Source organism: Oncorhynchus tshawytscha, linkage group LG30, assembly GCF_018296145.1.
Source record: "Oncorhynchus tshawytscha isolate Ot180627B linkage group LG30, Otsh_v2.0, whole genome shotgun sequence".
Lineage (NCBI taxonomy): Eukaryota > Metazoa > Chordata > Actinopteri > Salmoniformes > Salmonidae > Oncorhynchus > Oncorhynchus tshawytscha.
In genome coordinates, this window is record NC_056458.1 from 45,843,574 (window position 1) to 45,870,043 (window position 26,470).

The following is a 26,470-nucleotide window of genomic DNA, read 5'->3' on the forward strand; positions in this document are numbered from 1 at the left end:
TCTGGGCTAATCAGCCTCTCCCTCCCCCAGGTCTGGGCTAATCAGCCTCTCGCTCCCCCAGGTCTGGGCTAATCAGCCTCTCGCTCCCCCAGGTCTGGGCTAATCAGCCTCTCTCTCCCCCAGGTCTGGGCTAATCAGCCTCTCGCTCCCCAGGTCTGGGCTAATCAGCCTCTCGCTCCCCAGGTCTGGGCTAATCAGCCTCTCGCTCCCCCAGGTCTGGGCTAATCAGCCTCTCGCTCCCCCAGGTCTGGGCTAATCAGCCTCTCCCTCCCCAGGTCTGGGCTAATCAGCCTCTCGCTCCCCAGGTCTGGGCTAATCAGCCTCTCGCTCCCCAGGTCTGGGCTAATCAGCCTCTCGCTCCCCCAGGTCTGGGCTAATCAGCCTCTCGCTCCCCCAGGTCTGGGCTAATCAGCCTCTCGCTCCCCAGGTCTGGGCTAATCAGCCTCTCGCTCCCCCAGGTCTGGGCTAATCAGCCTCTCCCTCCCCGAGGTCTGGGCTAATCAGCAGCCTCTCCCTCCCCCAGGTCTGGGCTAATCAGCCTCTCCCTCCCCAGGTCTTGGCTAATCAGCCTCTCGCTCCCCCAGGTCTGGGCTAATCAGCCTCTCGCTCCCCCAGGTCTGGGCTAATCAGCCACTCCCTCCCTCCCTCCACCAGGTATGGGCTAATCAGCCTCTCGCTCCCCCAGGTCTGGGCTAATCAGCCTCTCCCTTCCCGTCCCTCCCCTCCACCAGGCTGGGCTAATCAGCCTCTCCCTTCCCCTCCCTCCCCTCCACCAGGTCTGGGCTAATCAGCCTCTCACTCCCCCACGTCTGGGCTAATGAGCCTCTCCCTTCCCTCCTCCCCTCCACCAGGTCTGGGCTAATCAGCCTCTCCCTTCCCCTCCCTCCCCTCCACCAGGTCTGGGCTAATCAGCCTCTCCCTTCCCCTCCCTCCCCTCCACCAGGTCTGGGCTAATCAGCCACTCCCTTCCCCTCCCTCCCCCAGGCCTGGGCTCAACCACTCCCTTCCCCCTCCCCCAGGCCTGGGCTAATCAACCACTCCCTTCCCCTCTCCCAGGTCTGGGCTAATCAGCCTCTCGCTCCCCCAGGTCTGGGCTAATCAGCCACTCGCTCCCCCAGGTCTGGGCTAATCAGCCACTCCCTTCCCCCTCCCCCAGGCCTGGGCTAATCAGCCACTCCCTTCCCCCTCCCTCCACCAGGCCTGGGCTAATTAGTACAACCTCCTGTCTCTATCCAGGCCACCAGGCCAGCCACCAGCCCATTGGCTGCCTCAGTATTCCACACAGGACCTGTTCACCAGCCTGAGAAATACCCCCTCCCTCTCTCTAGCCCTCTTTCTCTTTCTCCCTCTCTATAGCCCTCTTTCTCTTTCCCCCTCTCAACCTCCCTCTCTCTCGCCCTCTTTCTCTTTCTCCCTCTCAACCTACCTCTCTCTTTCTCCCTCTCAACCTACCTCTCTCTAGCCCTCTCTCTTTCTCCCTCTCAACCTCCCTCTCTCTCGCCCTCTTTCTCTTTCTCCCTCTCTTTCTCCCTCTCTCTCGCCCTCTTTCTCTTTCTCCCTCTCAACCTCCCTCTCTCTAGCCCTCTCTCTTTCTCCCTCTCAACCTCCCTCTCTCTAGCCCTCTCTCTTTCTCCCTCTCAACCTCCCTCTCTCTCGCCCTCTTTCTTTCTCCCTCTCAACCTACCTCTCTCTAGCCCTCTCTCTAGCCCACTCTCTTTCTCCCTCTCAACCTACCTCTCTCTAGCCCTCTCTCTTTCTCCCTCTCAACCTACCTCTCTCTAGCCCTCTCTCTTTCTCCCTCTCAACCTCCCTCTCTCTAGCCCTCTCTCTAGCCCTCTCTCTTTCTCCCTCTCAACCTCCCTCTCTCTAGCTCTCTTTCTCCCTCTTAACCTCCCTCTCTCTAGCCCTCTCTCTTTCTCCCTCTCAACCTCCCTCTCTCTAGCTCTCTTTCTCCCTCTTAACCTCCCTCTCTCTAGCCCTCTCTCTTTCTCCCTCTCAACCTACCTCTCTCTAGCCCTCTCTCTTTCTCCCTCTCAACCTCCCTCTCTCTAGCCCTCTCTCTTTCTCCCTCTCAACCTACCTCTCTCTAGCCCTCTCTCTTTCTCCCTCTCAACCTCCCTCTCTCTAGCTCTCTTTCTCCCTCTTAACCTCCCTCTCTCTAGCCCTCTCTCTTTCTCCCTCTCAACCTCCCTCTCTCTAGCCCTCTCTCTTTCTCCCTCTCAACCTCCCTCTCTCTAGCCCTCTCTCTTTCTCCCTCTCAACCCCCTCTCTCTAGGCCTCTCTCTTTCTCCCTCTCAACCCCCTCTCTCTAGCCCTCTTTCTCCCTCTCAACCTCCCTCTCTATAGCCCCCTCTTTCTCCCTCTCAACCTCCCTCTCTATAGCCCTCTCTCTTTCTCCCTCTCAACCTCCCTCTCTATAGCCCTCTCTCTTTCTCCCTCTCAACCTCCCTCTCTATAGCCCTCTCTCTTTCTCCCTCTCAACCTCCCTCTCTATAGCCCTCTTTCTTTCCCTCTCAACCTCCCTCTCTCTAGCCCTCTCTCTTTCTCCCTCTCAACCCCCTCTCTCTAGCCCTCTCTCTTTCTCCCTCTCAACCCCCTCTCTCTAGCCCTCTCTCTTTCTCCCTCTCAACCCCCTCTCTCTAGCCCTCTTTCTCCCTCTCAACCTCCCTCTCTATAGCCCTCTTTCTCCCTCTCAACCTACCTCTCTCTAGCCCTCTCTCTTTCTCCCTCTCAACCTCCCTCTCTCTAGCCCTCTTTCTCTTTCTTCCTCTCAACCTCCCTCTCGCTCTCTCTCGCTCTCTCACCCTCCCTCATTCTTTCTCCCCTTATCTCTCTTCTCCCACCCCTTTCTCCTTTTCCTAGAGCAGCACAGCACAATCAATAGTAAAGCCTCAGCCATCAAATGAGAAGCAAAAGACTTGACTTTTGAACAGGGCTGACCTAAATGTTATTTATAGACTGTCTTTGATATTTAATTAAAACACTTTGAAATGACAGTTACGTGCCGAGCTCTCCGTCTCCACAACGCACGTCTGCATTGATGTTGATTTTTCTCTATCTCCATCAGACACGTTCATGGTACAACAGGTTCAAACACCAAAACCAACAATCTTCATTTGAGGACAGGTCGAAACACATGAAACATTCATGGATATTTAGCTAGCTTTCTGTTGCTAGCTAATTTGTCCCCGGAGACATAGCCACCAGAAGTCGGGGTGCTGAAGCACCCCCTAAAACCCCCTAAAATATATATGTGTGTGTATATATATATATATATATACACACACACACAGTGGAGCAAAAAAAGTATTTAGTCAGCCACCAACTGTGCAAGATCTCCCACTTAAAAAGATGAGAGAGGCCTGTAATTTTCATCAAAGGTACACTTCAACTATGACAGACAAAATTTGAAAAAAAATCCAGAAAATCACATTGTAGGATTTTTTAATGAATTTATTTGCAAATTATGGTGGAAAATAAGTATTTGGTCAATAACAAAAGTTTATCTCAATACTTTGTTATTTACCCTTTGTTGGCAATGACAGAGGTCAAACGCCTCTCATTTTTTAAGTGGGAGAACTTGCACAATTGGTGGCTGACTAAATACTTTTTTGCCCCACTGTATGTTTGTATATATATATATATATTAGTACCAGTCAAAAGTTTGGACACTCATTCAAGGGTTATTCTTCATTTTTACTATTTATTTATTTTAAATTGTAGAATAATAGTGAATACATCAAAACTATTAAATAACACATATGGACTCATGTAGTAACCAAAAAAGTGTTAAACAAATAAAAATGTATTTTATATTTGAGATTCTTCAAAGTTGCCACAATTTGCCTTGACAGCTTTGCACACTCTTGGCATTCCCTCAACCAGCATTACCTGGAATGCTTTTCCAACAGTCTTGAAGAAGTTCCCACATATGCTGAGCACTTTTTTGATGCTTTTCCTTCACTCTGCTGTCCGACATATCTCAAACCATCTCAATTAGGTTGAGGTTGGGTGATTGTGAAGGCCAGGTCATCTGATGCAGCACTCCATCACTTCTTTCTTGGTCAAATAGCCCTTACACAGCCTAAAAGAGTGTTTTGAGTCATTGTCCTGTTGAAAAACAAATTATAGTCTTTGCAGCAATTCAACCACGAAGGCCTGATTCACGCAGTCTCCTCTGAACAGTTGATGTTGAGATGTGTCTGTTACTTTAACTCTTATTTGGCATTTATTTTGCCTGCAATTTCTGAGGTTAGTAACTCTAATGAACTTATCTTCTGCAGCAGAAGTAACTCTGGGTCTTCATTTCCTGTGGTGGTCCTCATGAGAGCCAGTTTCATCATAGTGCTTGCAGGTTTTTGCAACTTCACTTGAAGAAACTTTAGAAATTCTTGAAATTTTACAGATTGACTGACCTTCTTGTCTTAAAGTAACGATGGACTGTCATTTCTCTTAGCTTATTTGAGCTGTTCTTGCCATAATATGGACTAGGTCTTTTACCAAATAGAGATATCTTCTGTATACCACCCCTACCTAGTCACAACATGACTGATTGGCTCAAACACATTAAGAAGGAAAGAAATTCCACAAATTAACTTTCAACAAGGCACACCTGTTAATTGAAATTCATTCCATGTGGCTAACTCATGAAGCTGTTTGAGAGAATGCCAAGAGTGTGCAAAGCTGTCATCAAGGCAAAGGGTGGCTACTTTTAAAAAATCTAAAAAATATTTTGATTTGTTTAACACTTTGTTGGTTACTACATGATTCCATATGTGTTATTGCATAGTTTTGATGTCTTCACTATGATTCTACAATGTAGAAAATAGTTTTTTTTTAAACTTGAATGAGTAGGTGTGTCCAAGCTTTTGACTGGTACTGTATATATTTCACAAAAGTAGTTCACTGGGCCTTTAATAGTACCATATTAGAGGAAAACATTTTATTTTGAAAATTTGGATTTCTGAATTTTTTTGTGACTGAGAGTTGGAACCTTGAATGACTTGCCTACAGGGAATAGCCAGGTTACAATGTATAATACTTTCTGAAAGGGTCAAGGGGTATAAGTCCACTATATAACATGAGAACACGACCAGTCAGAACTGGGGTATTTGTGATGAACAGTCCTTCTTTGTGTTGACCCTTAACCTCTAACCCTTCCCGTCTGTCTAGGTGAATGCCCCAGCTCCGGTGGAGCTGTACAAGCGGGCGTTCGCCCGTCAACGAGCCCGTGACCTGGCGCAGCACGCAGACACATTGCTCTCCAAGGACAAGGAGATCGCCACCCTGCAGCAGGAGTGTAGGGAGATGGAGACGCGCTTGGGCACAGCCAAGGTACACAATACCATATCCCAGCAGCAGCCAATTCATCCCCTGAACACGGTCTTTCAATAGCAACCTGGAGTTTGTGTTTTAGATGGACTACTTTGCAGACGGACCGTTCCATATTCCCTGTTCTAAAACAAAACCTTGCCTGTCAAATAACTAGTCACTCATTATGTAATCAATAACTGGTGGTTCTGCTCCTCTTCGTGCTCAAACTCATCCAAAGCACTGAACATTTCAATAAGAAACCCTATTATCTAAGAGGAGCAGTAGGCCCACTAAAGGATCACTGTATCATCCATTGTAGTCAGTCCTATTCACCAACCTCATCAAAGGTCTATAATGCCTCAGTTCTGCCCTCTGCTGGGCAGGATAAACCCTCTCTCTAAGCCTGAACTGGTGACTGGGCTGTACTGATGCACAAGTGTAGATAGATGTCAGTGGTGAGAAGAGGGAGGTTGTAAATAACTATTTTAAAATGATTTCTCTATTTGACTGTTTGCGACTAAGATCTCATTTTCCTGGACTTAACATCTGCTTGGGAGTATTATCCCAGGGTGAACTGAATTGATGATAGGTCGTTTTATCCAGCAGTAATGTATATTATCCTGTCAAGCAGTTGTTGTGGGGGTAATACTCCTAAGCAGATGTTAAGTCCAGGAAAATTAGATCTTAGTCACAGACAGTCAAAGAGAGATTTTTTTTTAAAATGGGCATTTACAACCTCCCTTTCCACAAGGGCTCAACGGCAGACAATGGCATCTAGGATTTGCCAGCTCACTTCCCCGCCAGAACCCGAGTGAACAAATAACCTAACAATTACATTCTTATTTAATTTAATACATTAATTATTTCAGAAACAAAGTTATGCAACACCCAATGCCCCTGTGTGAAAAAAATGTATTTCCCCCTTATGCTCATCAACATGTCGTCAAAAAAAGTTATACTTCTGACTCATCTCTCCATGGAACATTGTTTCACGAGTCTTGATGATCATCCAGGTACTTTCAGGTGCTTTTGTGGCAAATTTGAGTCAACTTTTTGGATGACATGGGTCCCATTATGTCTGGTGAAAACCAAACAGTGCATTCCACAGTAAGAACCTCATACTAATGGTCAAGCATGGTGGTGGGAGTGTGATGGTTTGGGGATGCTTTGCTGCCTCAGGACCTGGGCGACTTGCCTTAAAATAGAAGGAATGCTCTGTATCAGACACTTCTACAGGATAATGTCAGGCCATCTGTCTGTGAGCTGAAGCCCTGCTGGGTCATGCAGCAAGATAATGATCCAAAACACACAATCAAGTCTACGTGAAAATGGCTAAAAAGCAACAAATTTGACATTTTTTGAATGGCCTAGTCCAAGTCCAGACCTAATCCCATTTGAGATGTTGTGGCAGGACTTTAAACGAGCAGTTCATGTTTGAAAACCCACAAATGTCGCTGAGTTAAAACAGTTCTTCATGGAAGACTGGGACAAAATTCCTCCACAGCGAAGTGAGAGACTGATCAACAACTACAGGAAGAGTGGGACAAAATTCCTCCACAGCGAAGTGAGAGACTGAGAGACAGATCAACAACTACAGGAAGACTGGGACAAAATTCCTCCACAGCGAAGTGAGAGACTGATCAACAACTACAGGAAGACTAGTACAAAATTCCTCCACAGCGAAGTGAGAGACTGAGAGACTGATCAACAACTACAGGAAGACTGGGACAAAATTCCTCCACAGCGAAGTGAGAGACTGAGAGACTGATCAAAAACTACAGGAAGACTGGGACAAAATTCCTCCACAGCGAAGTGAGAGACTGATCAACAACTACAGGAAGACTGGGACAAAATTCCTCCACAGCGAAGTGAGAGACTGATCAACAACTACAGGAAGAGTGGGACAAAATTCCTCCACAGCGAAGTGAGAGACTGATCAACAACTACAGGAAGAGTGGGACAAAATTCCTCCACAGCAAAGTGAGAGACTGAGAGACTGATCAACAACTACAGGAAGAGTGGGACAAAATTCCTCCACAGCGAAGTGAGAGACTGATCAACAACTACAGGAAGAGTGGGACAAAATTCCTCCACAGCAAAGTGAGAGACTGAGAGACTGATCAACAACTACAGGAAGACTGGGACAAAATTCCTCCACAGCGAAGTGAGAGACTGATCAACAACTACAGGAAGAGTGGGACAAAATTCCTCCACAGCGAAGTGAGAGACTGAGAGACTGATCAACAACTACAGGAAGACTGGGACAAAATTCCTCCACAGCGAAGTGAGAGACTGATCAACAACTACAGGAAGAGTGGGACAAAATTGCTCCACAGCGATGTGAGAGACTGATCAACAACTACAGGAAGTGTCTGGTTGGAGTCATTGCAGCTGAAGGAGGCACAACCAGTTATTGAGTGTAAGGGTGCAAGTACTTTTTCACACAGGGGCATTGGATGTTGCATAACTTTGTTCATGAAATAAATTAAATAAGGGTGTAATTGTTATTTGTTCACTCCGGTTCCCTTTATCCAATATTAGGTTTTGGGTTGAAGATCTGATAACATTCAGTGTCAAAAATATGCAAAAATAGAGAAAATTAGAAAGGGGGCAAATATATATATTTTTGTATGTTGAAATATCTTTGACCTCTGTGTGTTGCAGGGCTCCCCAGTCCCATCTGGTGTAGTGGAGTTTGAGAGGCTGCTAAGGGAGTCCCAGAAGGAGGTGCTGAGGCTCCAGAGGCAACTGTCAATCTCCTCCTCCAGAGTCATCTCCTCCAGAGTCATCTCCCCTAAAGACACTTCCTGTAAAGACACCTCCTGTGAAGACACCTCCTTCAGAGTCACCTCCCCTAAAGACACCTCCTGTAAAGACACCTCCTCCAGAGTCACCTCCTCTAAAGACACCTCCTGTAAAGACACCTCCTCCAGAGTCACCTCCTCTAAAGACACCTCCTGTAAAGACACCTCCTCCAGAGTCACATCCTCTAAAGACAACTCCTGTAAAGACGCCTCCTCCAGAGTCACCTCGCCTAAAGACACCTCCTGTAAAGACACCTCCTCCAGAGTCACATCCTCTAAAGACACCTCCTGTAAAGACACCTCCTTCAGAGTCACCTCCCCTAAAGACATCTCCTCCAGAGTCACCTCCTATAAAGACACCTCCTGTAAAGACACCTCCAGAGTCACTTCCTCTAAAGACACCTCATCCAGAGTCACCTCCCCTAAAGACACCTCCTGTAAAGACTCCTCCAGAGTCACCTTCCTTAAAGACGCATCCTGTAAAGACACCTCCTGTAAAGACCCCTCTTGTAAAGACACCTCCTGTAAATACCCCTCTGGCAGGAAACACAACGGACACGGAAGGCCCTGCATAACAAAGGAGGAAAGGGAGGAGAAGGTAAGGAAGGATTGGATCTATTTCCTCTCTCTCAGCCATAGGCTGCTCTGCCCAGCTACAACACTAACCCCTGGCTCTCTCTCAGCCATAGGCTGCTCTGCCCAGCTACAACACTAACCCCTGGCTCTCTCTCAGCCATAGACTGCTCTGCCCAGCTACAAACCTAACCCCTGGTTCTCTCTCAGCCATAGACTGCTCTGCCCAGCTACAACACTAACCCCTGGCTCTCTCTCAGCCATAGACTGCTCTGCCCAGCTACAACACTAACCCCTGGTTCTCTCTCAGCCATAGACTGCTCTGCCCAGCTACAACACTAACCCCTGGTTCTCTCTCAGCCATAGACTGCTCTGCCCAGCTACAACACTAACCCCTGGCTCTCTCTCGGCCATAGACTGCTCTGCCCAGCTACAACACTAACCCCTGGCTCTCTCTCAGCCATAGACTGCTCTGCCCAGCTACAAACCTAACCCCTGGTTCTCTCTCAGCCATAGACTGCTCTGCCCAGCTACAACACTAACCCCTGGCTCTCTCTCAGCCATAGACTGCTTTGCCCAGCTACAACACTAACCCCTGGCTCTCTCTCGGCCATAGGCTGCTCTGCCCAAGTCCTAACACTGCCCCCTGTTGATGATAAAGTGCACGACATCAGACTGAGGTATAAGAACTGAAATCCTGTTGCGCTGTTAGATGGCAAGCTCAAATCAACAGACCTGGGTTCAAAAACTATTTGAAATCATTTCAAATACTTTAGCTGTGCTTGATTGAGCTTCACTGTTGCAGTGTAACCAATAGAAAACGCCCACATTTTCCAATTATTTTTTTTAGATTTCAAATGGTATATTCCCACCTTATGTCAGTCATTAGAATCTTATGTAAAACATTACTACAAGCCCCAGAAATATGTACAACCTAGAAGTACCAGCTGTCTATCTAAGTGCCTATCTAAGTGCTATTCATCCCCAAACACCACATTTTGCCTCCAGTTTTCCTCCGTCCAGATGTTGAGATTTTAAACCATCCAGCTGCTCTGGAGTGAGTACAGCAAGTTCTGTAGCCTTTCCCAAAAGGCCGTGCAAGCAGTGATGTGACGCACCATGTTTAGGGCCAAATTTGAGAAGCTAACTGACAGACACGGACCGGGTCATGTGTCTTCACTACAAGGGGTGAATGGGTGTATGATGGGCCCTTAGTATCGTAGCCCTGCAGTCAGGCAGGACAGTTAGGATTATGTGCTGTGCGTTTGCATTTGTTAATTTGGAATTTGGTTCGCTGGGGTTTTTTCTTGGCTTAGTGTCTGTTTACGTTGGCATTAGCTGCTGTTATATAATGGGTATGTGTGCTTTGCTGACTACAGTGATCTGCCTGACTGCCAGAGGACATAATGAGATGATTCCCTGTCTTGAATTTGGGCCAGATCAGAAGAAGTCACATGCTTCCTCGGGTCTCTCTCTCTCTGCAACACCGATGACTAAAGAGTTCTTCGAAAGGATTATTTCCCGCACATTCACTCCACTACACCTAGACGTAACACCATTATACACCACACAGGGGCGGCAGGGTAGCCTAGTGGTTAGAGTGTAGGGGGTTAGGTAGCCTAGTGGTTAGAGTGTAGGGGCGGTAGGTAGCCTATGTAGCCTAGTGGTTAGCCTAGTGGCCTTATGTAGCCTAGTGGTTAGAGTGTAGGGGCGGCAGGGTAGCCTAGTGGTTAGAGTGTAGAGGCATTAGGTAGCCTAGTGGTTAGAGTGTAGAGGCAGTAGGTAGCCTAGTGGTTAGAGTGTAGGGGCGGCAGGGTAGCCTAGTGGTTAGAGCGTAGAGGCAGTAGGTAGCCTAGTGGTTAGAGTGTAGGGGGTTAGGTAGCCTAGTGGTTAGAGTGTAGGGGCGGCAGGTAGCCTAGTGGTTAGAGTGTAGGGGCGGCAGGTAGCCTAGTGGTTAGAGTGTAGGGGGTTAGGTAGCCTAGTGGTTAGAGCGTTGGACTAGTAACCGGAAGGTTGCAAATTCAAACCCCCGAGCTGACAAGGTACAAATCTGTCGTTCTGCCCCTGAACAGGCAGTTACTGTTCCTAGTTCCTAGGCCGTCATTGTAAATAAGAATTTGTTCTTAACTGACTTGCCTAGTTAAATAAAGGTACAATAAAAAAAATCAGGAAATATTCACATTTTGGTTGCAGGCTCATTAAGACCGTAGAGAGTCACGTCCTATAAAGACACCTCCTGTAAAGACACCTCCAGAGTCACTTCCTCTAAAGACACCTCCTCCAGAGTCACCTTCCTTAAAGACTGATTTAAAAATAAATAAATCTTGGGCCTCCCGAGTGGCACAGCGGAAATGCATCGCACTGCTGGAGGCGTTACTACAGACCCGGGTTCATTCCCGGGCTGTGCCACAACCCAGCCCGGGATGACGCATAATTGGCCCAGCGTCATCCAGTTTAGGGGAGAGTTTTGCCGGGGGTCTTTACTTGGCTCATCGCACTCTAGCGACTCCTTGTGGCGGGCCGGGTGCCTGCAGGCTGACCTCGGTTGCCAGTCAAACAATGTTTCCTCCGACACATTGATGCGGCTGGCTGGCGGGTGTTAAGGAGCGCGGTTAGGCGGGTCACGTTTTGGAGGATGCATGACTCCACCTTCGCCTCTCCCGAGCCCTTTGGGGAGTTGGAGCAATGAGACCTCAAAAAAGGGGTTAAAAATAATAATAATAATAAATTGTATTTAGAATTGTACATAAAGTTTCTGAGTTAAAATTCACTTCTCTCTTTGCAGCTTAGATGAGAATTCTGGTTGTGGTAATCTGTAATTTGTGGGACACACACACAGAGAATGACACACACACACACACACACGGATGCCACAGAAAGGGGCCATGTTGTATGGCTGTGCACTCTAATTCCCTCTCTAGCAACAGAATGGTACAGTCCAGTAATCCTCTCTCTGTTGCTGTGGTAGCGGTGAGAGGGTTTTGGATGGTAGGTAATGTTAAGACTCCAGCCGACTCTCCAACCAAAGACTTTCCTAGCTGCTTTGCCCTGCCTTGCCCTGTCTCATCCTGCTCTGGATAATTGGGGGCTGGGGATATCTTGACGTTTGCCACAGATCACTGGAAAGGGGTAGGTTGTATTTAGTGAGGGTGTGTTTTGGTGTGTTTAGGTCCCAGTGGCTCTGTGTGTGTGTGGTTAACCTTGGGCTATACCCCTTATGGACTGTAGGTCTGTGGCTAGGCTATACAGGATATTAATATAACCCTAACACTAAGGAGAGTAGGACTGTGGCTAGGCTATACATGATATTAATATAACCTTAACACTAAGGACTGTAGGACTGTGGCTAGGCTATAAAGGATATTAATATAACCCTAACACTAAGGACTGTGGCTAGGCTATACAGGATATTAATATAACCCTAACACTAAGGACTGTAGGACTGTGGCTAGGCTATACAGGATATTAATATAACCCTAACACTAAGGACTGTAGGACTGTGGCTAGGCTATACAGGATATTAATATAACCCTAACACTAAGGACTGTAGGACTGTGGCTAGGCTATACAGGATATTAATATAACCCTAACACTAAGGACTGTAGGACTGTGGCTAGGCTATACAGGATATTAATATAACCCTAACACTAGTTAGTTAAGGTTTAGGGTATCCAGATGTGTTGTGTTACGAAGAGGTAACGGTGACCACAGACTGCAGCATCAGCATCAGTTTAGCTGCTCTGACTGTAGACTGCTGCAACAGCATCAGTTTAGCTGCTCTGACTGTAGACTGCTGCAACAGTTCAGCTGCTCTGACTGTAGACTGCTGCAACAGTTTAGCTGCTCTGACTGTAGACGGCTGCAACAGTTTAGCTGCTCTGACTGTAGACGGCTGCAACAGTTTAGCTGCTCTGAATAGACTGTTGCAACAGCATCAGGTTAGCTGCTCTGACTGTAGACTGCTGCAACAGCATCAGTTTAGCTGCTCTGACTGTAGACTGCTGCAACAGCATCAGTTTAGCTGCTCTGACTGTAGACTGCTGCAACAGTTTAGCTGCTCTGACTGTAGACTGCTGCAACAGTTTAGCTGCTCTGACTAGACTGTTGCAACAGCATCAGGTTAGCTGCTCTGACTGTAGACTGCTGCAACAGCATCAGTTTAGCTGCTCTGACTGTAGACTGCTGCAACAGTTTAGCTGCTCTGACTAGACTGTTGCAACAGCATCAGGTTAGCTGCTCTGACTGTAGACTGCTGCAACAGCATCAGTTTAGCTGCTCTGACTGTAGACTGCTGCAACAGTTTGGCTGCTCTGACTAGACTGCTGCAACAGCATCAGGTTAGCTGCTCTGACCGTAGACTGCTGCATCAGCAACAGTTTAGCTGCTCTGACTGTAGACTGCTGCAACAGCAACAGTTTAGCTGCTCTGACTGTAGACTGCTGCAACAGTTTGGCTGCTCTGACTAGACTGCTGCAACAGCATCAGGTTAGCTGCTCTGACCGTAGACTGCTGCAACAGCATCAGGTTAGCTGCTCTGACCGTAGACTGCTGCATCAGCAACAGTTTAGCTGCTCTGTTGTGTTCTCCATGTTGTTGTTATTGCACGATGAGTCCCAACTAATTGGATTTCTTCTGCCGATCTGAAATCGTTATTGCTTTTCAATATTCATGTCACTAAATCCAACATTGTAACTCCCACCCGGTTTACGGAGGTGCCATAACACTCGCCTGCAAGCTGAAGGGGCGTGAGCAGAGATCTACTAGTCGAGTTACGGTGACACCTGTCCCCAAAACCTATTTTGTAACTGTTGACTTAGTTACTGCCAGGCCAGGACTGGGGACATAGCAGCATATTGTCAGTGACATAGTGACCACCAGGACTGGGGACATAGCAGCATATTGTCAGTGACTTAGTGACCACCAGGCCAGGACTGGGGACATAGCAGCGTATTGTCAGTGACTTAGTGACCACCAGGACTGGACTGGGGAGATAGCAGCGTATTGTCAGTGACTTAGTGACCACCAGGACTGGGGACAGAGCAGCATATTGTCAGTGACTTAGTGACCACCAGGACTGGGGACATAGCAGCGTATTGTCAGTGACATAGTGACCACCAGGACTGGGGACAGAGCAGCGTATTGTCAGTGACATAGTGACCACCAGGACTGGGGACATAGCAGCGTATTGTCAGTGACATAGTGACCACCAGGACTGGGGACATAGCAGCGTATTGTCAGTGACATAGTGACCACCAGGACTGGGGACATAGCAGCGTATTGTCAGTGACATAGTGACCACCAGGACTGGGGACATAGCAGCGTATTGTCAGTGACTTAGTGACCACCAGGACTGGACTGGGGAGATAGCAGCGTATTGTCAGTGACTTAGTGACCACCAGGACTGGACTGGGGAGATAGCAGCATATTGTCAGTGACTTAGTGACCACCAGGACTGGACTGGGGAGATAGCAGCATATTGTCAGTGACTTAGTGACCACCAGGACTGGACTGGGGACATAGCAGCGTATTGTCTGTGACTTAGTGACCACCAGGACTGGAGACAGAGCAGCGTATTGTCAGTGACTTAGTGACCACCAGGCCAGGACTGGGGACAGAGCAGTGTATTGTCAGTGACTTAGTGACCACCAGGCCAGGACTGGGGACTTAGCAGCATATTGTCAGTGACTTAGTGACCACCAGGCCAGGACTGGGGACATAGCAGCGTATTGTCAGTGACTTAGTGACCACCAGGACTGGGGACATAGCAGCGTATTGTCAGTGACATAGTGACCACCAGGCCAGGACTGGGGACATAGCAGCGTATTGTCAGTGACATAGTGACCACCAGGCCAGGACTGGGGACATAGCAGCGTATTGTCAGTGACATAGTGACCACCAGGCCAGGACTGGGGACATAGCAGCGTATTGTCAGTGACATAGTGACCACCAGGCCAGGACTGGGGACAGAGCAGCGTATTGTCAGTGACTTAGTGACCACCAGGACTGGGGACAGAGCAGCATATTGTCAGTGACTTAGTGACCGCCAGGTCAGGACTGGGGATATAGCAGCATATTGTCAGTGACTTAGTGACCGCCAGGTCAGGACTGGGGACATAGCAGCGTGATGATATCAGTATAGCACCGACAATGCTATGTAATTGTATTAAAACTGAACACCAAACCTGTAACCAGGCCAATCCATTAAGGTGCTTTTAAAAGAAATGACCCAGTTAGTGGTTTCAGTAGTCCACCGCAGGGATTACACCAATGTGCTTAAGGCTTCCTGTCCATGCCCCCTGGGCTCCACTGACTGAATGGGATGTGACACTGCTGCAATAAGCATGGACCTATAGGACCTAAACCCATGCTATGTGTAGGGTGCTTGAGGAAGCAAGGGCCTGGCCTTGTCTATAGGCTCTACACCTATAGAATATGTAGGGTGCTTGAGCAAGCAAGAACGTGGCCTCGTGTCAATGATAGGTATCTGTGCTATCGTAAGCGTGAGCCATGCTTTGGCTATAGGCCATGTGTCCCTAAGTAAGTTGTAGTTGAGGTATAAATCAGGCTTTGTGTGTCGTGTTTACGCCCTCTGTTTAGCCATGGAACGGGCCTTGTGTTTCATTGTCCAGGTCGTATGTGTGTTGGCCTAGTTCCCATCATGCTTTAGGACGCATGGACCCAGGCTAGAAGGTAGGCTATATTGTGTGTTGGCCTAGTTCCCATCATGCTTTAGGACGCATGGACCCAGGCTAGAAGGTAGGCTATATTGTGTGTTGGCCTAGTTCCCATCATGCTTTAGGACGCATGGACCCAGGGTAGAAGGTAGGCTATATTGTGTGTTGGCCTAGTTCCCATCATGCTTTAGGACGCATGGACCCAGGCTAGAAGGTAGGCTATATTGTGTTGTTAAGTTACTCAGTAGCTATGAACTAGGTATTTTGTGCAGTTTACTTGTTTTTTAGCTAATCAACTAAGACATCATTAATATCATAAACTACTGGTTTAATCAGATCAGACTATGTCTTATTCTGTGTCTGGTATGGTGTGAGGGGTCCAGATGGTTGTCAAGACCTGGTATTGGTAGTGTAGTACAAATCATCATGGAGTAGAGCTTGTTGGTAGTATGGTAGACATAATCATGGAGTAGAGCTTGTTGGTAGTGTTGTAAACATCATGGAGTAGAGCTTGTTGATAGTGTAGTAAACATCATCATGGAGTAGAGCTTGTTGATAGTGTGGTAAACATCATCATGGAGTAGAGCAGGAGTAGACAACTGGGATATAGCCGCGGACCAATTTTTGTCTGAGCGGATGGTCGGGGGGTCCTGAACAAAATTATAATAATTTGTACACTGCAAATTGACCACAACTAAGCTCAAAAATAGATTGTATTTGAAAATAACAATAATTTCATACCTTGATTACATGGTCATTATGTGAAGACTTCCTGCTTGGTTACCACCAAACAATGATCAAATACAACTGAAACGTACTGGCGGAGTTTAATTTAGTGGTAGAACTGCCGAGCTTTGCACCACATCTGTATATTCCAATAAAAACCATTTGCTTTTGTCTAAAAAAAACTAAATGTCCATGAAGGAGAGGTGTAAAGGATGTGATGATGAGTACACATTGCTGTGACCTGGCTGTGACAGTGATAGGTCATTAGAGCAGGTGACACAGGGCCACCCTCAGATCACCTGACTGGGCTCTCAGTGATAGGTCATTAGAGCAGGTGACACAGGGCCACCCTCAGATCACCTGACTGGGCTCTCAGTGATAGGTCATTGTCAGCATGGGGTGCTGCTGAAAACACAAAAACAGTACAGGATTACACACAGCAAGACATTTGGCTGCCTAAATAGAGCCGTGCAACATTGACTGTTCACATTACAAAATACTATGTATCACTATGTACTTTTCAACTACAAAATAGTCCACATATTTGACTGTTCTGTTACAAAATGTGACAAATTTGATTAATAAATTAGGCTCATTGGGTCTATTTTTGCTTGTTATATGAGATTCCCTCTACACATGAGGCATTATGAAACATCGTCTCTGTCTTCCCCTCAGATACTATCTGACCTGTTTTTTATTGATTTAACCTTTATTTAACCAGGAAGCTCATTGAGATTAAAATCTCTTTTTCAAGAGCGCCCTGGCCAAGATAGACAGCACCTAGTCATTACACAAAATTACACAGACAGACAACATGAAAAACTAAAAGTAATCTAGTAAAAACCATTGAATTCACAAGAGTATAAAACAGGAAATTAAAAGCATTGTCAGGTCAGGGAATCAGCCTCAACATCCTTCATCAGTGATTTAAAAACACCAATCGGGACAAGTTCTTCCAGTTTAAAAGTATTTTGTAAGGTGTTCCAAGACGATGGTGCAGAGTACATAAAAGCCCTTTTTCCAAATTCAGTTTCGGACATTTGGAACAGTTAGCAGGATAAAGTCCAGCGAACGAAGAGAGTACCCACCACATTTCTGAACAATAAAAATGCACAAATAAAAAGGTAGTAAACCCAAAATGGCTTTGTAAATAAAAGTATACCAGTGACTGAGCCTACGAGTGACTAGAGAAGGCCAGCCAACCCTGGTATACAAAATGCAGTGGTGCGTAAGGGTTTTGCAGTTTAAAATAAATCTCAAAGTGCCATGGTAAAGAGTGTCAATTGATCTCAAACACTGAGCGGAAGCATTCATATATAAAATCCCCATAGTCTAGTAAAGGCATAAATGTAGCTGATATTAGCCTCCTTCTGGCTTCAAAATAATAAAATAAAATCCCAATTTCAGCTTCAATTTTTTTGTAAGTTGTTGAATATGCAATTTCATCAATTAAAAATCCAAGATATTTATATGTTACAACATCAATCTCAATCTATATTTCTTGCATTAGAAAAGACAATTAGTTTAGGTTTGTCAGTATTGAGGATAAGCTTCAATTGACACAAGGTATGTTGAACAGTATAAAAAGCCGTTTGCAAGTTCTGGAAAGCTTTTGTAAGAGACGAGGCACAACAGTAAATAACAGTATCATCAGCATAAAAATTAAGTTGTGCATTTTGGACATTTTTGTCTAAATCATTTATATAAATAGTGAATAAGAGAGGACCGAGTACAGAGCCTTGGGGCACACCATTCAAGACAGACAATTTAACAGACATAAGCCCATCAAACTGAGTGCACTGAGTTCTATCAGACAGATAGTTAGTAAACCATGCTTCAAACGATCTACACTCGACAATCTCTGCCTTAGTATAGCATGATCAACTGTATCAAAAGCCTTAGAGAGATCAATAAAAAGTGAGACACAGTGCTGTTTTTTGTCAATGGCTTCAGTGATATCATTTAAAACCTTCATGGCTGTTGTAATTGTGGTATGCTTCTTCCTGAAGCCCGATTGGTACATTGATAAAATAGAGTTCGTAAATAAAAACCTGTATGACACACTGCCTGATAACTCTGATAATCTGTGGCTCTGATCTCTGAACCTCAGCATTGTGGGCAAACACTCAAAATCCCTCATTTATACATGCCTATCTGAACTCTGCTATCACTGCCGCAATGACCTGCAACAATGGACTGGGCTTAGGTGAACTGACAGACAGTTTTCTAACATTCTATTCTAGTAAGTGTTCTTTACCAGTAATGATGTTCCTTGAAAGGATTTCAACTCATAGTAACCCTAATAATGAGGGATATGATCCCAAATATAGTTATGTTACCTGCCTGATGTATTGTGTGGTCTCATAGCAAATGGCTAGCAGCACTGAGCATTCTCTTCAAGGAGATCGAAGCAGTCACTTCGGAGAGGTTTTCTTCTTCACATTGCACCGGCTGGTCTTTAGTTTGATCCTGTTCAGGCACGTGCACAGATAGGAGTCCTGCTTGTACCCGAGCACCTTCCCCCGTTTGCCCTCCCACTCGCCAAGTGCCCTTGAAAAAAAAATATTGAGCTAAGTAACTAGCAGATTTACATAAATGATCCACATCAATGATCAGCTGATAGCATACCCTCTTTTTCCCCATGTCAATCATTTCTTTAGGAGGCACTGTAACTAGCTTGCTTACAATTTGTGATGAATGAGGACGTTGTTGCAGAAATAAATAGTAAATAACAAAGAGGAGGAGGAGGGGGGGGGGTTCAGATCACCTGCCCCTGATCTTGTTACTGAGATGTGGCCTCGGCTGCACTAGCCCAGCTACAGCAGTAGATAAGTAGATACAATTAGACACCTGATTCCTGACTCTTAACCCGCTGAAGCCGGGGTGACAAGGATATGACACTAATGTCCTCCAGCTCCAGATCCACTCCCCACATGTCCTCCAGCTCTGGATCCACTCCCCCATGTCCTCCAGATCCACTCCCCCATGTCCTCCAGATCTACTCCCCCATGTCCTCCAGATCCACTCCCCCATATCCTCCAGATCCAGATCTACTCCCCCATGTCCTCCAGATCCACTCCCCCATGTCCTCCAGATCCACTCCCCCATGTCCTCCAGATCCACTCCCCCATGTCCTCCAGATCTACTCCCTCCATGTCCTCCAGCTCCACTCCCCCATGTTCTCCAGATCTACTCCCCCATGTCCTCCAGCTCCACTCCCCCATGTTCTCCAGATCCACTCCCCCATGTCCTCCAGCTCTGGATCCACTCCCCCCACTTTAAGTGCCCCAACCACAGCCCTATCGTGACTTTAACATTAATCTGAAGACTGTTATTTATCGAATTAAGTAACTATGTTTAATTGTTACCCGATTTAAATGAATCATGTAACAATTAACTCATTAGGATTTGGGGCACCCCAAGAGCAGTTATTTAAATAGTCACCATCTCCTGAATTAAACTCTAAAAGGTCTTTACCTATCACATCTATAAACAGTCAACTTATTCATCATAACCTCGTATCATATTATCATTCTGAACAGTCGTAACCACCTTGCATCTGCAAAAACCCCAGCCTTACCCATGATTCAGTACTACCCAAATTGGTTTAAATATTTATTGACAAGCTAATTAAATGGGAACACGGGATAAACACACACACTCTGCACCGGACGTCCCTCTCGGAATGACTACAACATGGCTGTTAGAAGAAAAGGAGAGGGACAGAGACATGTAGAATTGGTACATTCAGAAACTCCTCTCACCTTCAGTACTTTGCACACGAACCGCTGCCTGTTTTGAGAAAGAAATCATCAATGTGAAATGCATGGGTCTGCCGGGGACAGCCTTGAAAAGGGGGTTGGGCCTTTTCGGGGAAAGTTTGTATGGATTTGATTGGTTCCAACAACTCTTCTACTGTTGTCCTTCTTCGTAGTTGTCCGGTATCCGGTGATGTCATGTAGTCCTGAACAGAACTACAGAGTTGATTTTCCTTCCATTTGCTCTAGAAGATGCTTCTTTGAAGATAGACTAAATCAAATCAAATGTTATTTGTCACATACACATGGTTAGCAGATGTTAATGCAAGTGTAGCGAAATGTTTGTGTTTCTAGTTCTGACAATGCAGTAATAACCAACGAGTAATCTAACCTAACAATTCCAAAACTACTACCTTATACACACAAGTGTAAAGAGATAAAGAATATGTACATAAAGATATATGAATGAGTGATGGTACGGAACGGCATAGGCAAGATGCAGTAGATGGTATAGAGTACAGTATATACATATGAGATGAGTAATGTAGGGTATGTAAACCTTATATTAAATAGCATTGTTTAAAGTGGCTAGTGATATATTTTGACATTATTTTCCATCAATTTCCATTATTAAAGTGGCTGGAGTTGAGTCAGTGTGTTGGCAGCAGCCACTCAATGTTAGTGGTGGCTGTTTAACAGTCTGATGGCCTTGAGATAGAAGCTGTTTTTCAGTCTCTCGGTCCCTGCTTTGATGCACCTGTACTGACCTCACCTTGTGGATGATAGCAGGGTGAACAGGCAGTGGCTCGGGTAGTTGTTGTCCTTGATGATCTTTATGGCCCTCCTGTGACATCGGGTGGTGTAGGTGTCCTGGAGGGCAGGTAGTTTGCCCCTGGTGATGCGTTGTGCAGACCTCACTACCCTCTGGAGAGCCTTACGGTTGTGGGCGGAGCAGTTTCCGTACCAGGCGGTGATACAGCCCGATAGGATGCTCTCGATTGTGCATCTGTAGAAGTTTGTTAGTGCTTTTGGTGACAAGCCAAATTTCTTCAGCCTCCTGAGGTTGAAGAGGCGCTGCTGCGCCTTCTTCACGACGCTGTTTGTGTGGGTGGACCAATTCAGTTTGTCCGTGAAGTGTACGCCGAGGAACTTAAAACTTACTACCCTCTCCACTACTATCCCGTCGATGTGGATAGGGGGGTGTTTCCTGCTGTTTCCTGAAGTCCACAATCATCTCCTTTGTTTTGTTGACGTTGAGTGTGAGGTTATTTTCCTGACACCACACTCTGTGGGCCCTCACCTCCTCCCTGTAGGCCCTCTCGTTGTTGTTGGTAATCAAACCTACCACTGTAGTGTCGTCCGCAAACTTGATGATTGAGTTGGAGGCGTGCATGGCCACGCAGTCGTGGGTGAACAGGGAGTACAGGAGAGGGCTCAGAACGCACCCTTGTGGGGCCCCAGTGTTGAGGATCAGCGGGGTGGAGATGTTACCAACCCTCACCACCTGGGGGCGGCCCGTCAGGAAGTCCAGTACCCAGGGTCTCGAGCTTGATGACGAGTTTGGAGGGTACTATGGTGTTAAATGCTGAGCTGTAGTCGATGAACAGTATTCTCACATAGGTATTCTTCTTGTCCAGATGGGTTAGGGCAGTGTGCAGTGTGGTTGTGATTGCGTCGTCTGTGGACCTATTTGGGTGGTAAGCAAATTGGTGTGGGTCTAGGGTGTCAGGTAGGGTGGAGGTGATATGGTCCTTGACTAGTCTCTCAAAGCACTTCATGATGACGGAAGTGAGTGCTACGGGGCGGTAGTCGTTTAGCTCAATTACCTTAGCTTTCTTGGGAACAGGGGCAATGGTGGCCCTCTTGAAGCATGTGGGAACAGCAGACTGGGATAAGGATTGATTGAATATGTCCGTAAACACACCAGCCAGCTGGTCTGTGCATGCTCTGAGGACACGGCTGGAGATCCCGTCTGGGCCTGCAGCCTTGCGAGGGTTAACACGTCTAAATGTTTTACTCACGCCAGCTGCAGTGAAGGAGAGTCCGCAGGTTTTGGTTGCGGGCCGTGTCAGTGGCACTGTATTGTCCTCAAAATGGGCAAAAAAGTTAATTAGTCTGTCTGGGAGCAAGCCATCCTAGTCCGTGACGGGGCTGGTTTTCTTTTTTTGTAATCCGTGATTGACTGTAGACCCTGCCACATACCTCTTGTGTCTGAGCCGTTGAATTGCGACTCTACTTTGTCTCTATACTGACGCTTAGCTTGTTTGATTTCCTTGCAGAGGGAATAGCTACACTGTTTGTATTCGGTCATGTTTCCGGTCACCTTGCCCTGGTTAAAAGCAGTGGTTCGCGCTTTCAGTTTCACGGGAATGCTGCCATCAATCCACGGTTTCTGGTTTGGGAATGTTTTAATTGTTGCTATGGGAACGACATCGTCAATGCACTTTCTAATGAACTCGCTCACCGAATCAGCGTATTCGTCAATGTTGTTGTTGGAAGCAATGCGGAACATATCCCAGTCCATGTGATCAAAGCAGTCTTGAGGCGCGAATCAGATTGGTCGGACCAGCGTTGAACAGACCTGGGCGCGGGAGCTTCTTGTTTTAATGTCTGTCTGTAGGCAGGGAGCATCAAAATGGAGTCGTGGTCAGCTTTTCCGAAAGGAGGGCAGGGGAGTGCCCTTGTATGCATCACGGAAGATAGAATAACAATGATCCAAGGTTTTACCAGCCCTGGTTGCGCAATCAATATGCTGATACAATTTAGGGAGTCTTGTTTTCAGATTAGCCTTGCTAAAATCCCCAGCTACAATGAATGTGGTTATGGATATGTGGTTTCCAGTTTGCAAAGAGACAAATAAAGGCTGTTCAGGGCCATCGATGTGTCTGCTTGGGGGGGAATATATACGGCTGTGATTATAATCGAAGAGAATTCCCTTGGTAGATAATGCGTTCGACATTTGATTGTGAGGAATTCTAAATCAGGTGAACAGAAGGACTTGAGTTCCTGTATGTTGTTGTCATCACACCATGTCTCGTTAATCATAAGGCATACGCCCCCGCCCCTCTTCTTACCAGAAAGATGTTTGTTTATGTCGGTGCGATGCGTGAAGAAACCAGCTAGCTGCACTGATTCCGTTAGCGTCTCTCGAGTGAGCCATGTTTCCATGTAGCAAAGAACAGTCTCTGATGTCTCTCTGGAATGCTACCCTCTTCTGATTTCCTCAACCTTGTTGTCAAGAGACTGGACATTGGCGAGTAGTATGCTAGGGAGTGGTGTGCGATGTGCCCGTCTCCGGAGCCTGACCAGAAGACCGCTTTGTTTGCCTCTTTTACGACAGCGTTGTTTTGGGTCGCAGACTGGGATCTTTCCGTTGTCCTGGGTGGAAGGCAGAACACAGGATCCGCTTTGCGAAAGTCATATTCCTGGTTGTACTGATGGTGAGTTGACGTTGCTCTTATATTCAGTAGTTCCTCCCGACTGTATGTAATGAAACCTAAGATTACCTGGGGTACCAATGTAAGAGATAACACGGGAAAAAAACAAATACTGCATAGTTTCTTAGGAACGCGAAGCGAGGCGGCCATCTCTGTCGGTGCACTTGGTCATCTAGCCAGCCATATCGGTGGTTCCCCAGAGGGGGTGATGAGAGTAGCGTAAAACGATGGTTTGAGCAGAGTAACAGGATGGTCCTACTTAAATTCATTTTCGAAGACACTTTACTTAGAAAAGCTAATCAGCCGTACAAGTGATTGTCTGGGAGGTGAGTTTATCGTCTCCACCTCGAGTTGAGATTCAAAGTTCAGCTGCATGTTTTTCTGGTCTAATGTGTTTTTTTCTTTACACATCGTTATACAGTTTGCTCGAAATGGGCAATTCCGGCATGCTGGTACGCTCCCTAACCTCACTCCGGGCAATAACTACTATAAATTCTCTTATAGCTTCTCAAGTCACCTCCCTCTCTTAACAAAAACACTTTCCTAATTTTTCATATTACATGCACCATGCAGAGTCTGGAAACTTCATATATGGAGTGGGTATACTTTCCAAGTTACAGTATTTCCTTTATAATGTTTTTAATGACATCACAAAATAACAAACAAAATTACATTAGTGTTCTGTAGATTGACCATTCCCCATGTTCTGTGTTATAAATATTGTTCCAGTATTTATTTTTGAATGTGTTAGAGCTTCAGCGGGATAAAGTCTGTTGAAACAAAGCACATTTCTTTGGTGAATCTTGAGAGCGTAGGGCTGAATGTTCTCCTTTGATTTACAACAGGATGTGAGTTGTTAACCCCCACTAGTTCTTTCATTCCACCTTTAGGGTGAGAGGTGGTCTGATTGAAGTTATTAATTGCAAACCTGATCTGACCTATTTGGATTCTCGTGGACAGTCATGACAGCCCTCTGCTGGACTTCTGAGTAGGAATGTTGATAATGATTCAGTTTTGCCTTGTCATAATGAAAGAGGGGATACCTGATACTAGATCAGCACTCTGAGATGTTTAGTAAATACGGGTTCACAAGGACTCTCTCAATCCTAACTCTAAGAATGTTCTTGAGCAGTGTATTATAATCTTAAAGGAATATTCATTCAAAGAGAGGAGGGACTCTCCTTTCTAAAGAATCATTAAGACTTACATCCAGTTTGGGGGGGTAGGTATCTCTCCTCTCTCTCTCTCTCACTGTGCTGTATGTGAGTCACGTTTCTGGCTGGAGGGATTCTCTGTGGATTAGATGACTGTGTACAGAAGTCAGGCCACAAGGAAGGAAGGCTAGAGGAGAGCTGGATTATAATCCCAGTCGGACTATCTGTCAATTGGTTGGGGCTGGGAGTAAGGTTTATATTACAGTAGACATCAGTCAGGTTGATATTATAGTAAACATTAGTCAGGTTGATATTATAGTAAACATTAGTCAGGTTGATATTACAGTAGACGTCAGTCAGGTTGATATTATAGTAGACAAGTTGATATTACAGTAGACATCAGTCAAATTGATATTACAGTAGACATCAGTCAGGTTGATATTACAGTAGACGTCAGTCAGGTTGATATTACAGTAGACGTCAGTCAGGTTGATATTACAGTAGACAAGTTGATATTACAGTACACATCAGTCAGGTTGATATTACAGTAGACAAGTTGATATTACAGTAGACATCAGTCAGGTTGATATTACAGTAGACGTCAGTCAGGTTGATATTACAGTAGACATTAGTCAAGTTGATATTACAGTAGACATCAGTCAGGTTGATATTACAGTAGACAAGTTGATATTACAGTAGACAAGTTGATATTACAGTAGACATCAGTCAGGTTGATATTACAGGACACTATGTTCTCTTAGTCACTTTGTTTGACGCAGCTCTTGTTAGGTGGGGAAAGATGCTCAGATCCAATTAGCGGAAGCTCTTTTTCAATCTATCCATTAGGTAAAGGAAAATAGTTTAGTCATGGAACCTAGATTTGAATGAAGGGCTTCGCACCTCTGTCTGACAGTCTAGGTTGTATTCGGCCTAGTGTTGCTGCTTTAGCCCTACCGAGCCCTACTCCTGAGTGCTGTGCTTCATTACCTTGTTTTATGTAATACTCCAGGTGTCAAGGTCTGCCCATGCCTTACCCCATTCTTTAGCTTCTTTAATCTATAGGCCTATCAGGTCAGCTTTAGTTATTAAGGCATGGTTGTGAACCTCCGTGGTTTGTGCCTCTGGCAGGTTGCAGCAGAGACCCAATTCTTGGCGTTAAATGAGTCTCCAGCCAGGTGTGAGGAGACTCCCAGAGAGGAGGAGGGGCCACGAGTGATCCCAACTCCGCCGGGGCCCGCCCCCACCCCGAGCCACTCCCACCAGAAGGAGCACACAGAAGATCAAAGACTACAGTTGCTGGTAAGAACAGGCACATTAATATCACACACATTATATCCGCACTCACCTCATACAGTATACAACCCTGTCACGGCTAGCTATACTGACACACACACCTCTTGTTGGAGACTTGGCTGAAATGGCATTGCTAATTGGACTAGTGCAGTCTTGTAAGCCTACTGCTGAATATCGAGTGCTGGCTAAACCAGTTATGATATAATGGTTGCTTGTGGTCTGAAGGATGGCTTTATCAATGCATGAAGATAAACCAAGTGTTAATGCTATGGACAGACAATGGTGAGAAAACAAATCAGGTCAAGGGTCAAGCTCTTTTTTTTAATGATCAATATTGTCTTCCTGGGCCTGTGTCGTCTCTGTAGAGGACGTGCCCACATCGCCCACCATTAAGCTGTTGCGGTCATCCAGTCAATTAAACTGAGTCAACAGTCCTTCTGCTCTGTGTGGCGATGGACGCTGAAATAAGCAGATTTCTCTGTCTGCTGCTGGGAGACGGGGGCGCGGCCTAACTGACTATGCATGTAAACTGCATTTGGAATAAAATAAGAATGTTAAGCTTGGTAAAAACCTTGTAACCATGTCAGAGGTCAATGTGGAATTAAGGACTTACAATTTATGTTGGATCCGGAACAGATTGATCGTGATTCGTGCAGACACTTTTTTGGCAAATACAAAAATGATATGATAATATGCTTTGGCATCTGATAAACAGGACAGGACATGGTATCATAGACA

At 46.0% G+C, this 26,470-nt stretch overlaps 1 protein-coding gene across 1 annotated transcript in view; it reads left to right on the forward strand.

Moving 5' to 3' along the window:
- The window catches only part of LOC112229071 (peripheral-type benzodiazepine receptor-associated protein 1), a 257,664-nt gene that overhangs the window by 100,192 nt on the left and 131,002 nt on the right, over positions 1-26,470 (forward strand). Inside the window, 3 exon segments of the mRNA XM_042309192.1 lie at positions 5,173-5,334; positions 7,978-8,715; positions 25,568-25,738. Coding sequence (XP_042165126.1) covers positions 5,173-5,334; positions 7,978-8,715; positions 25,568-25,738 — 1,071 coding nt within the window.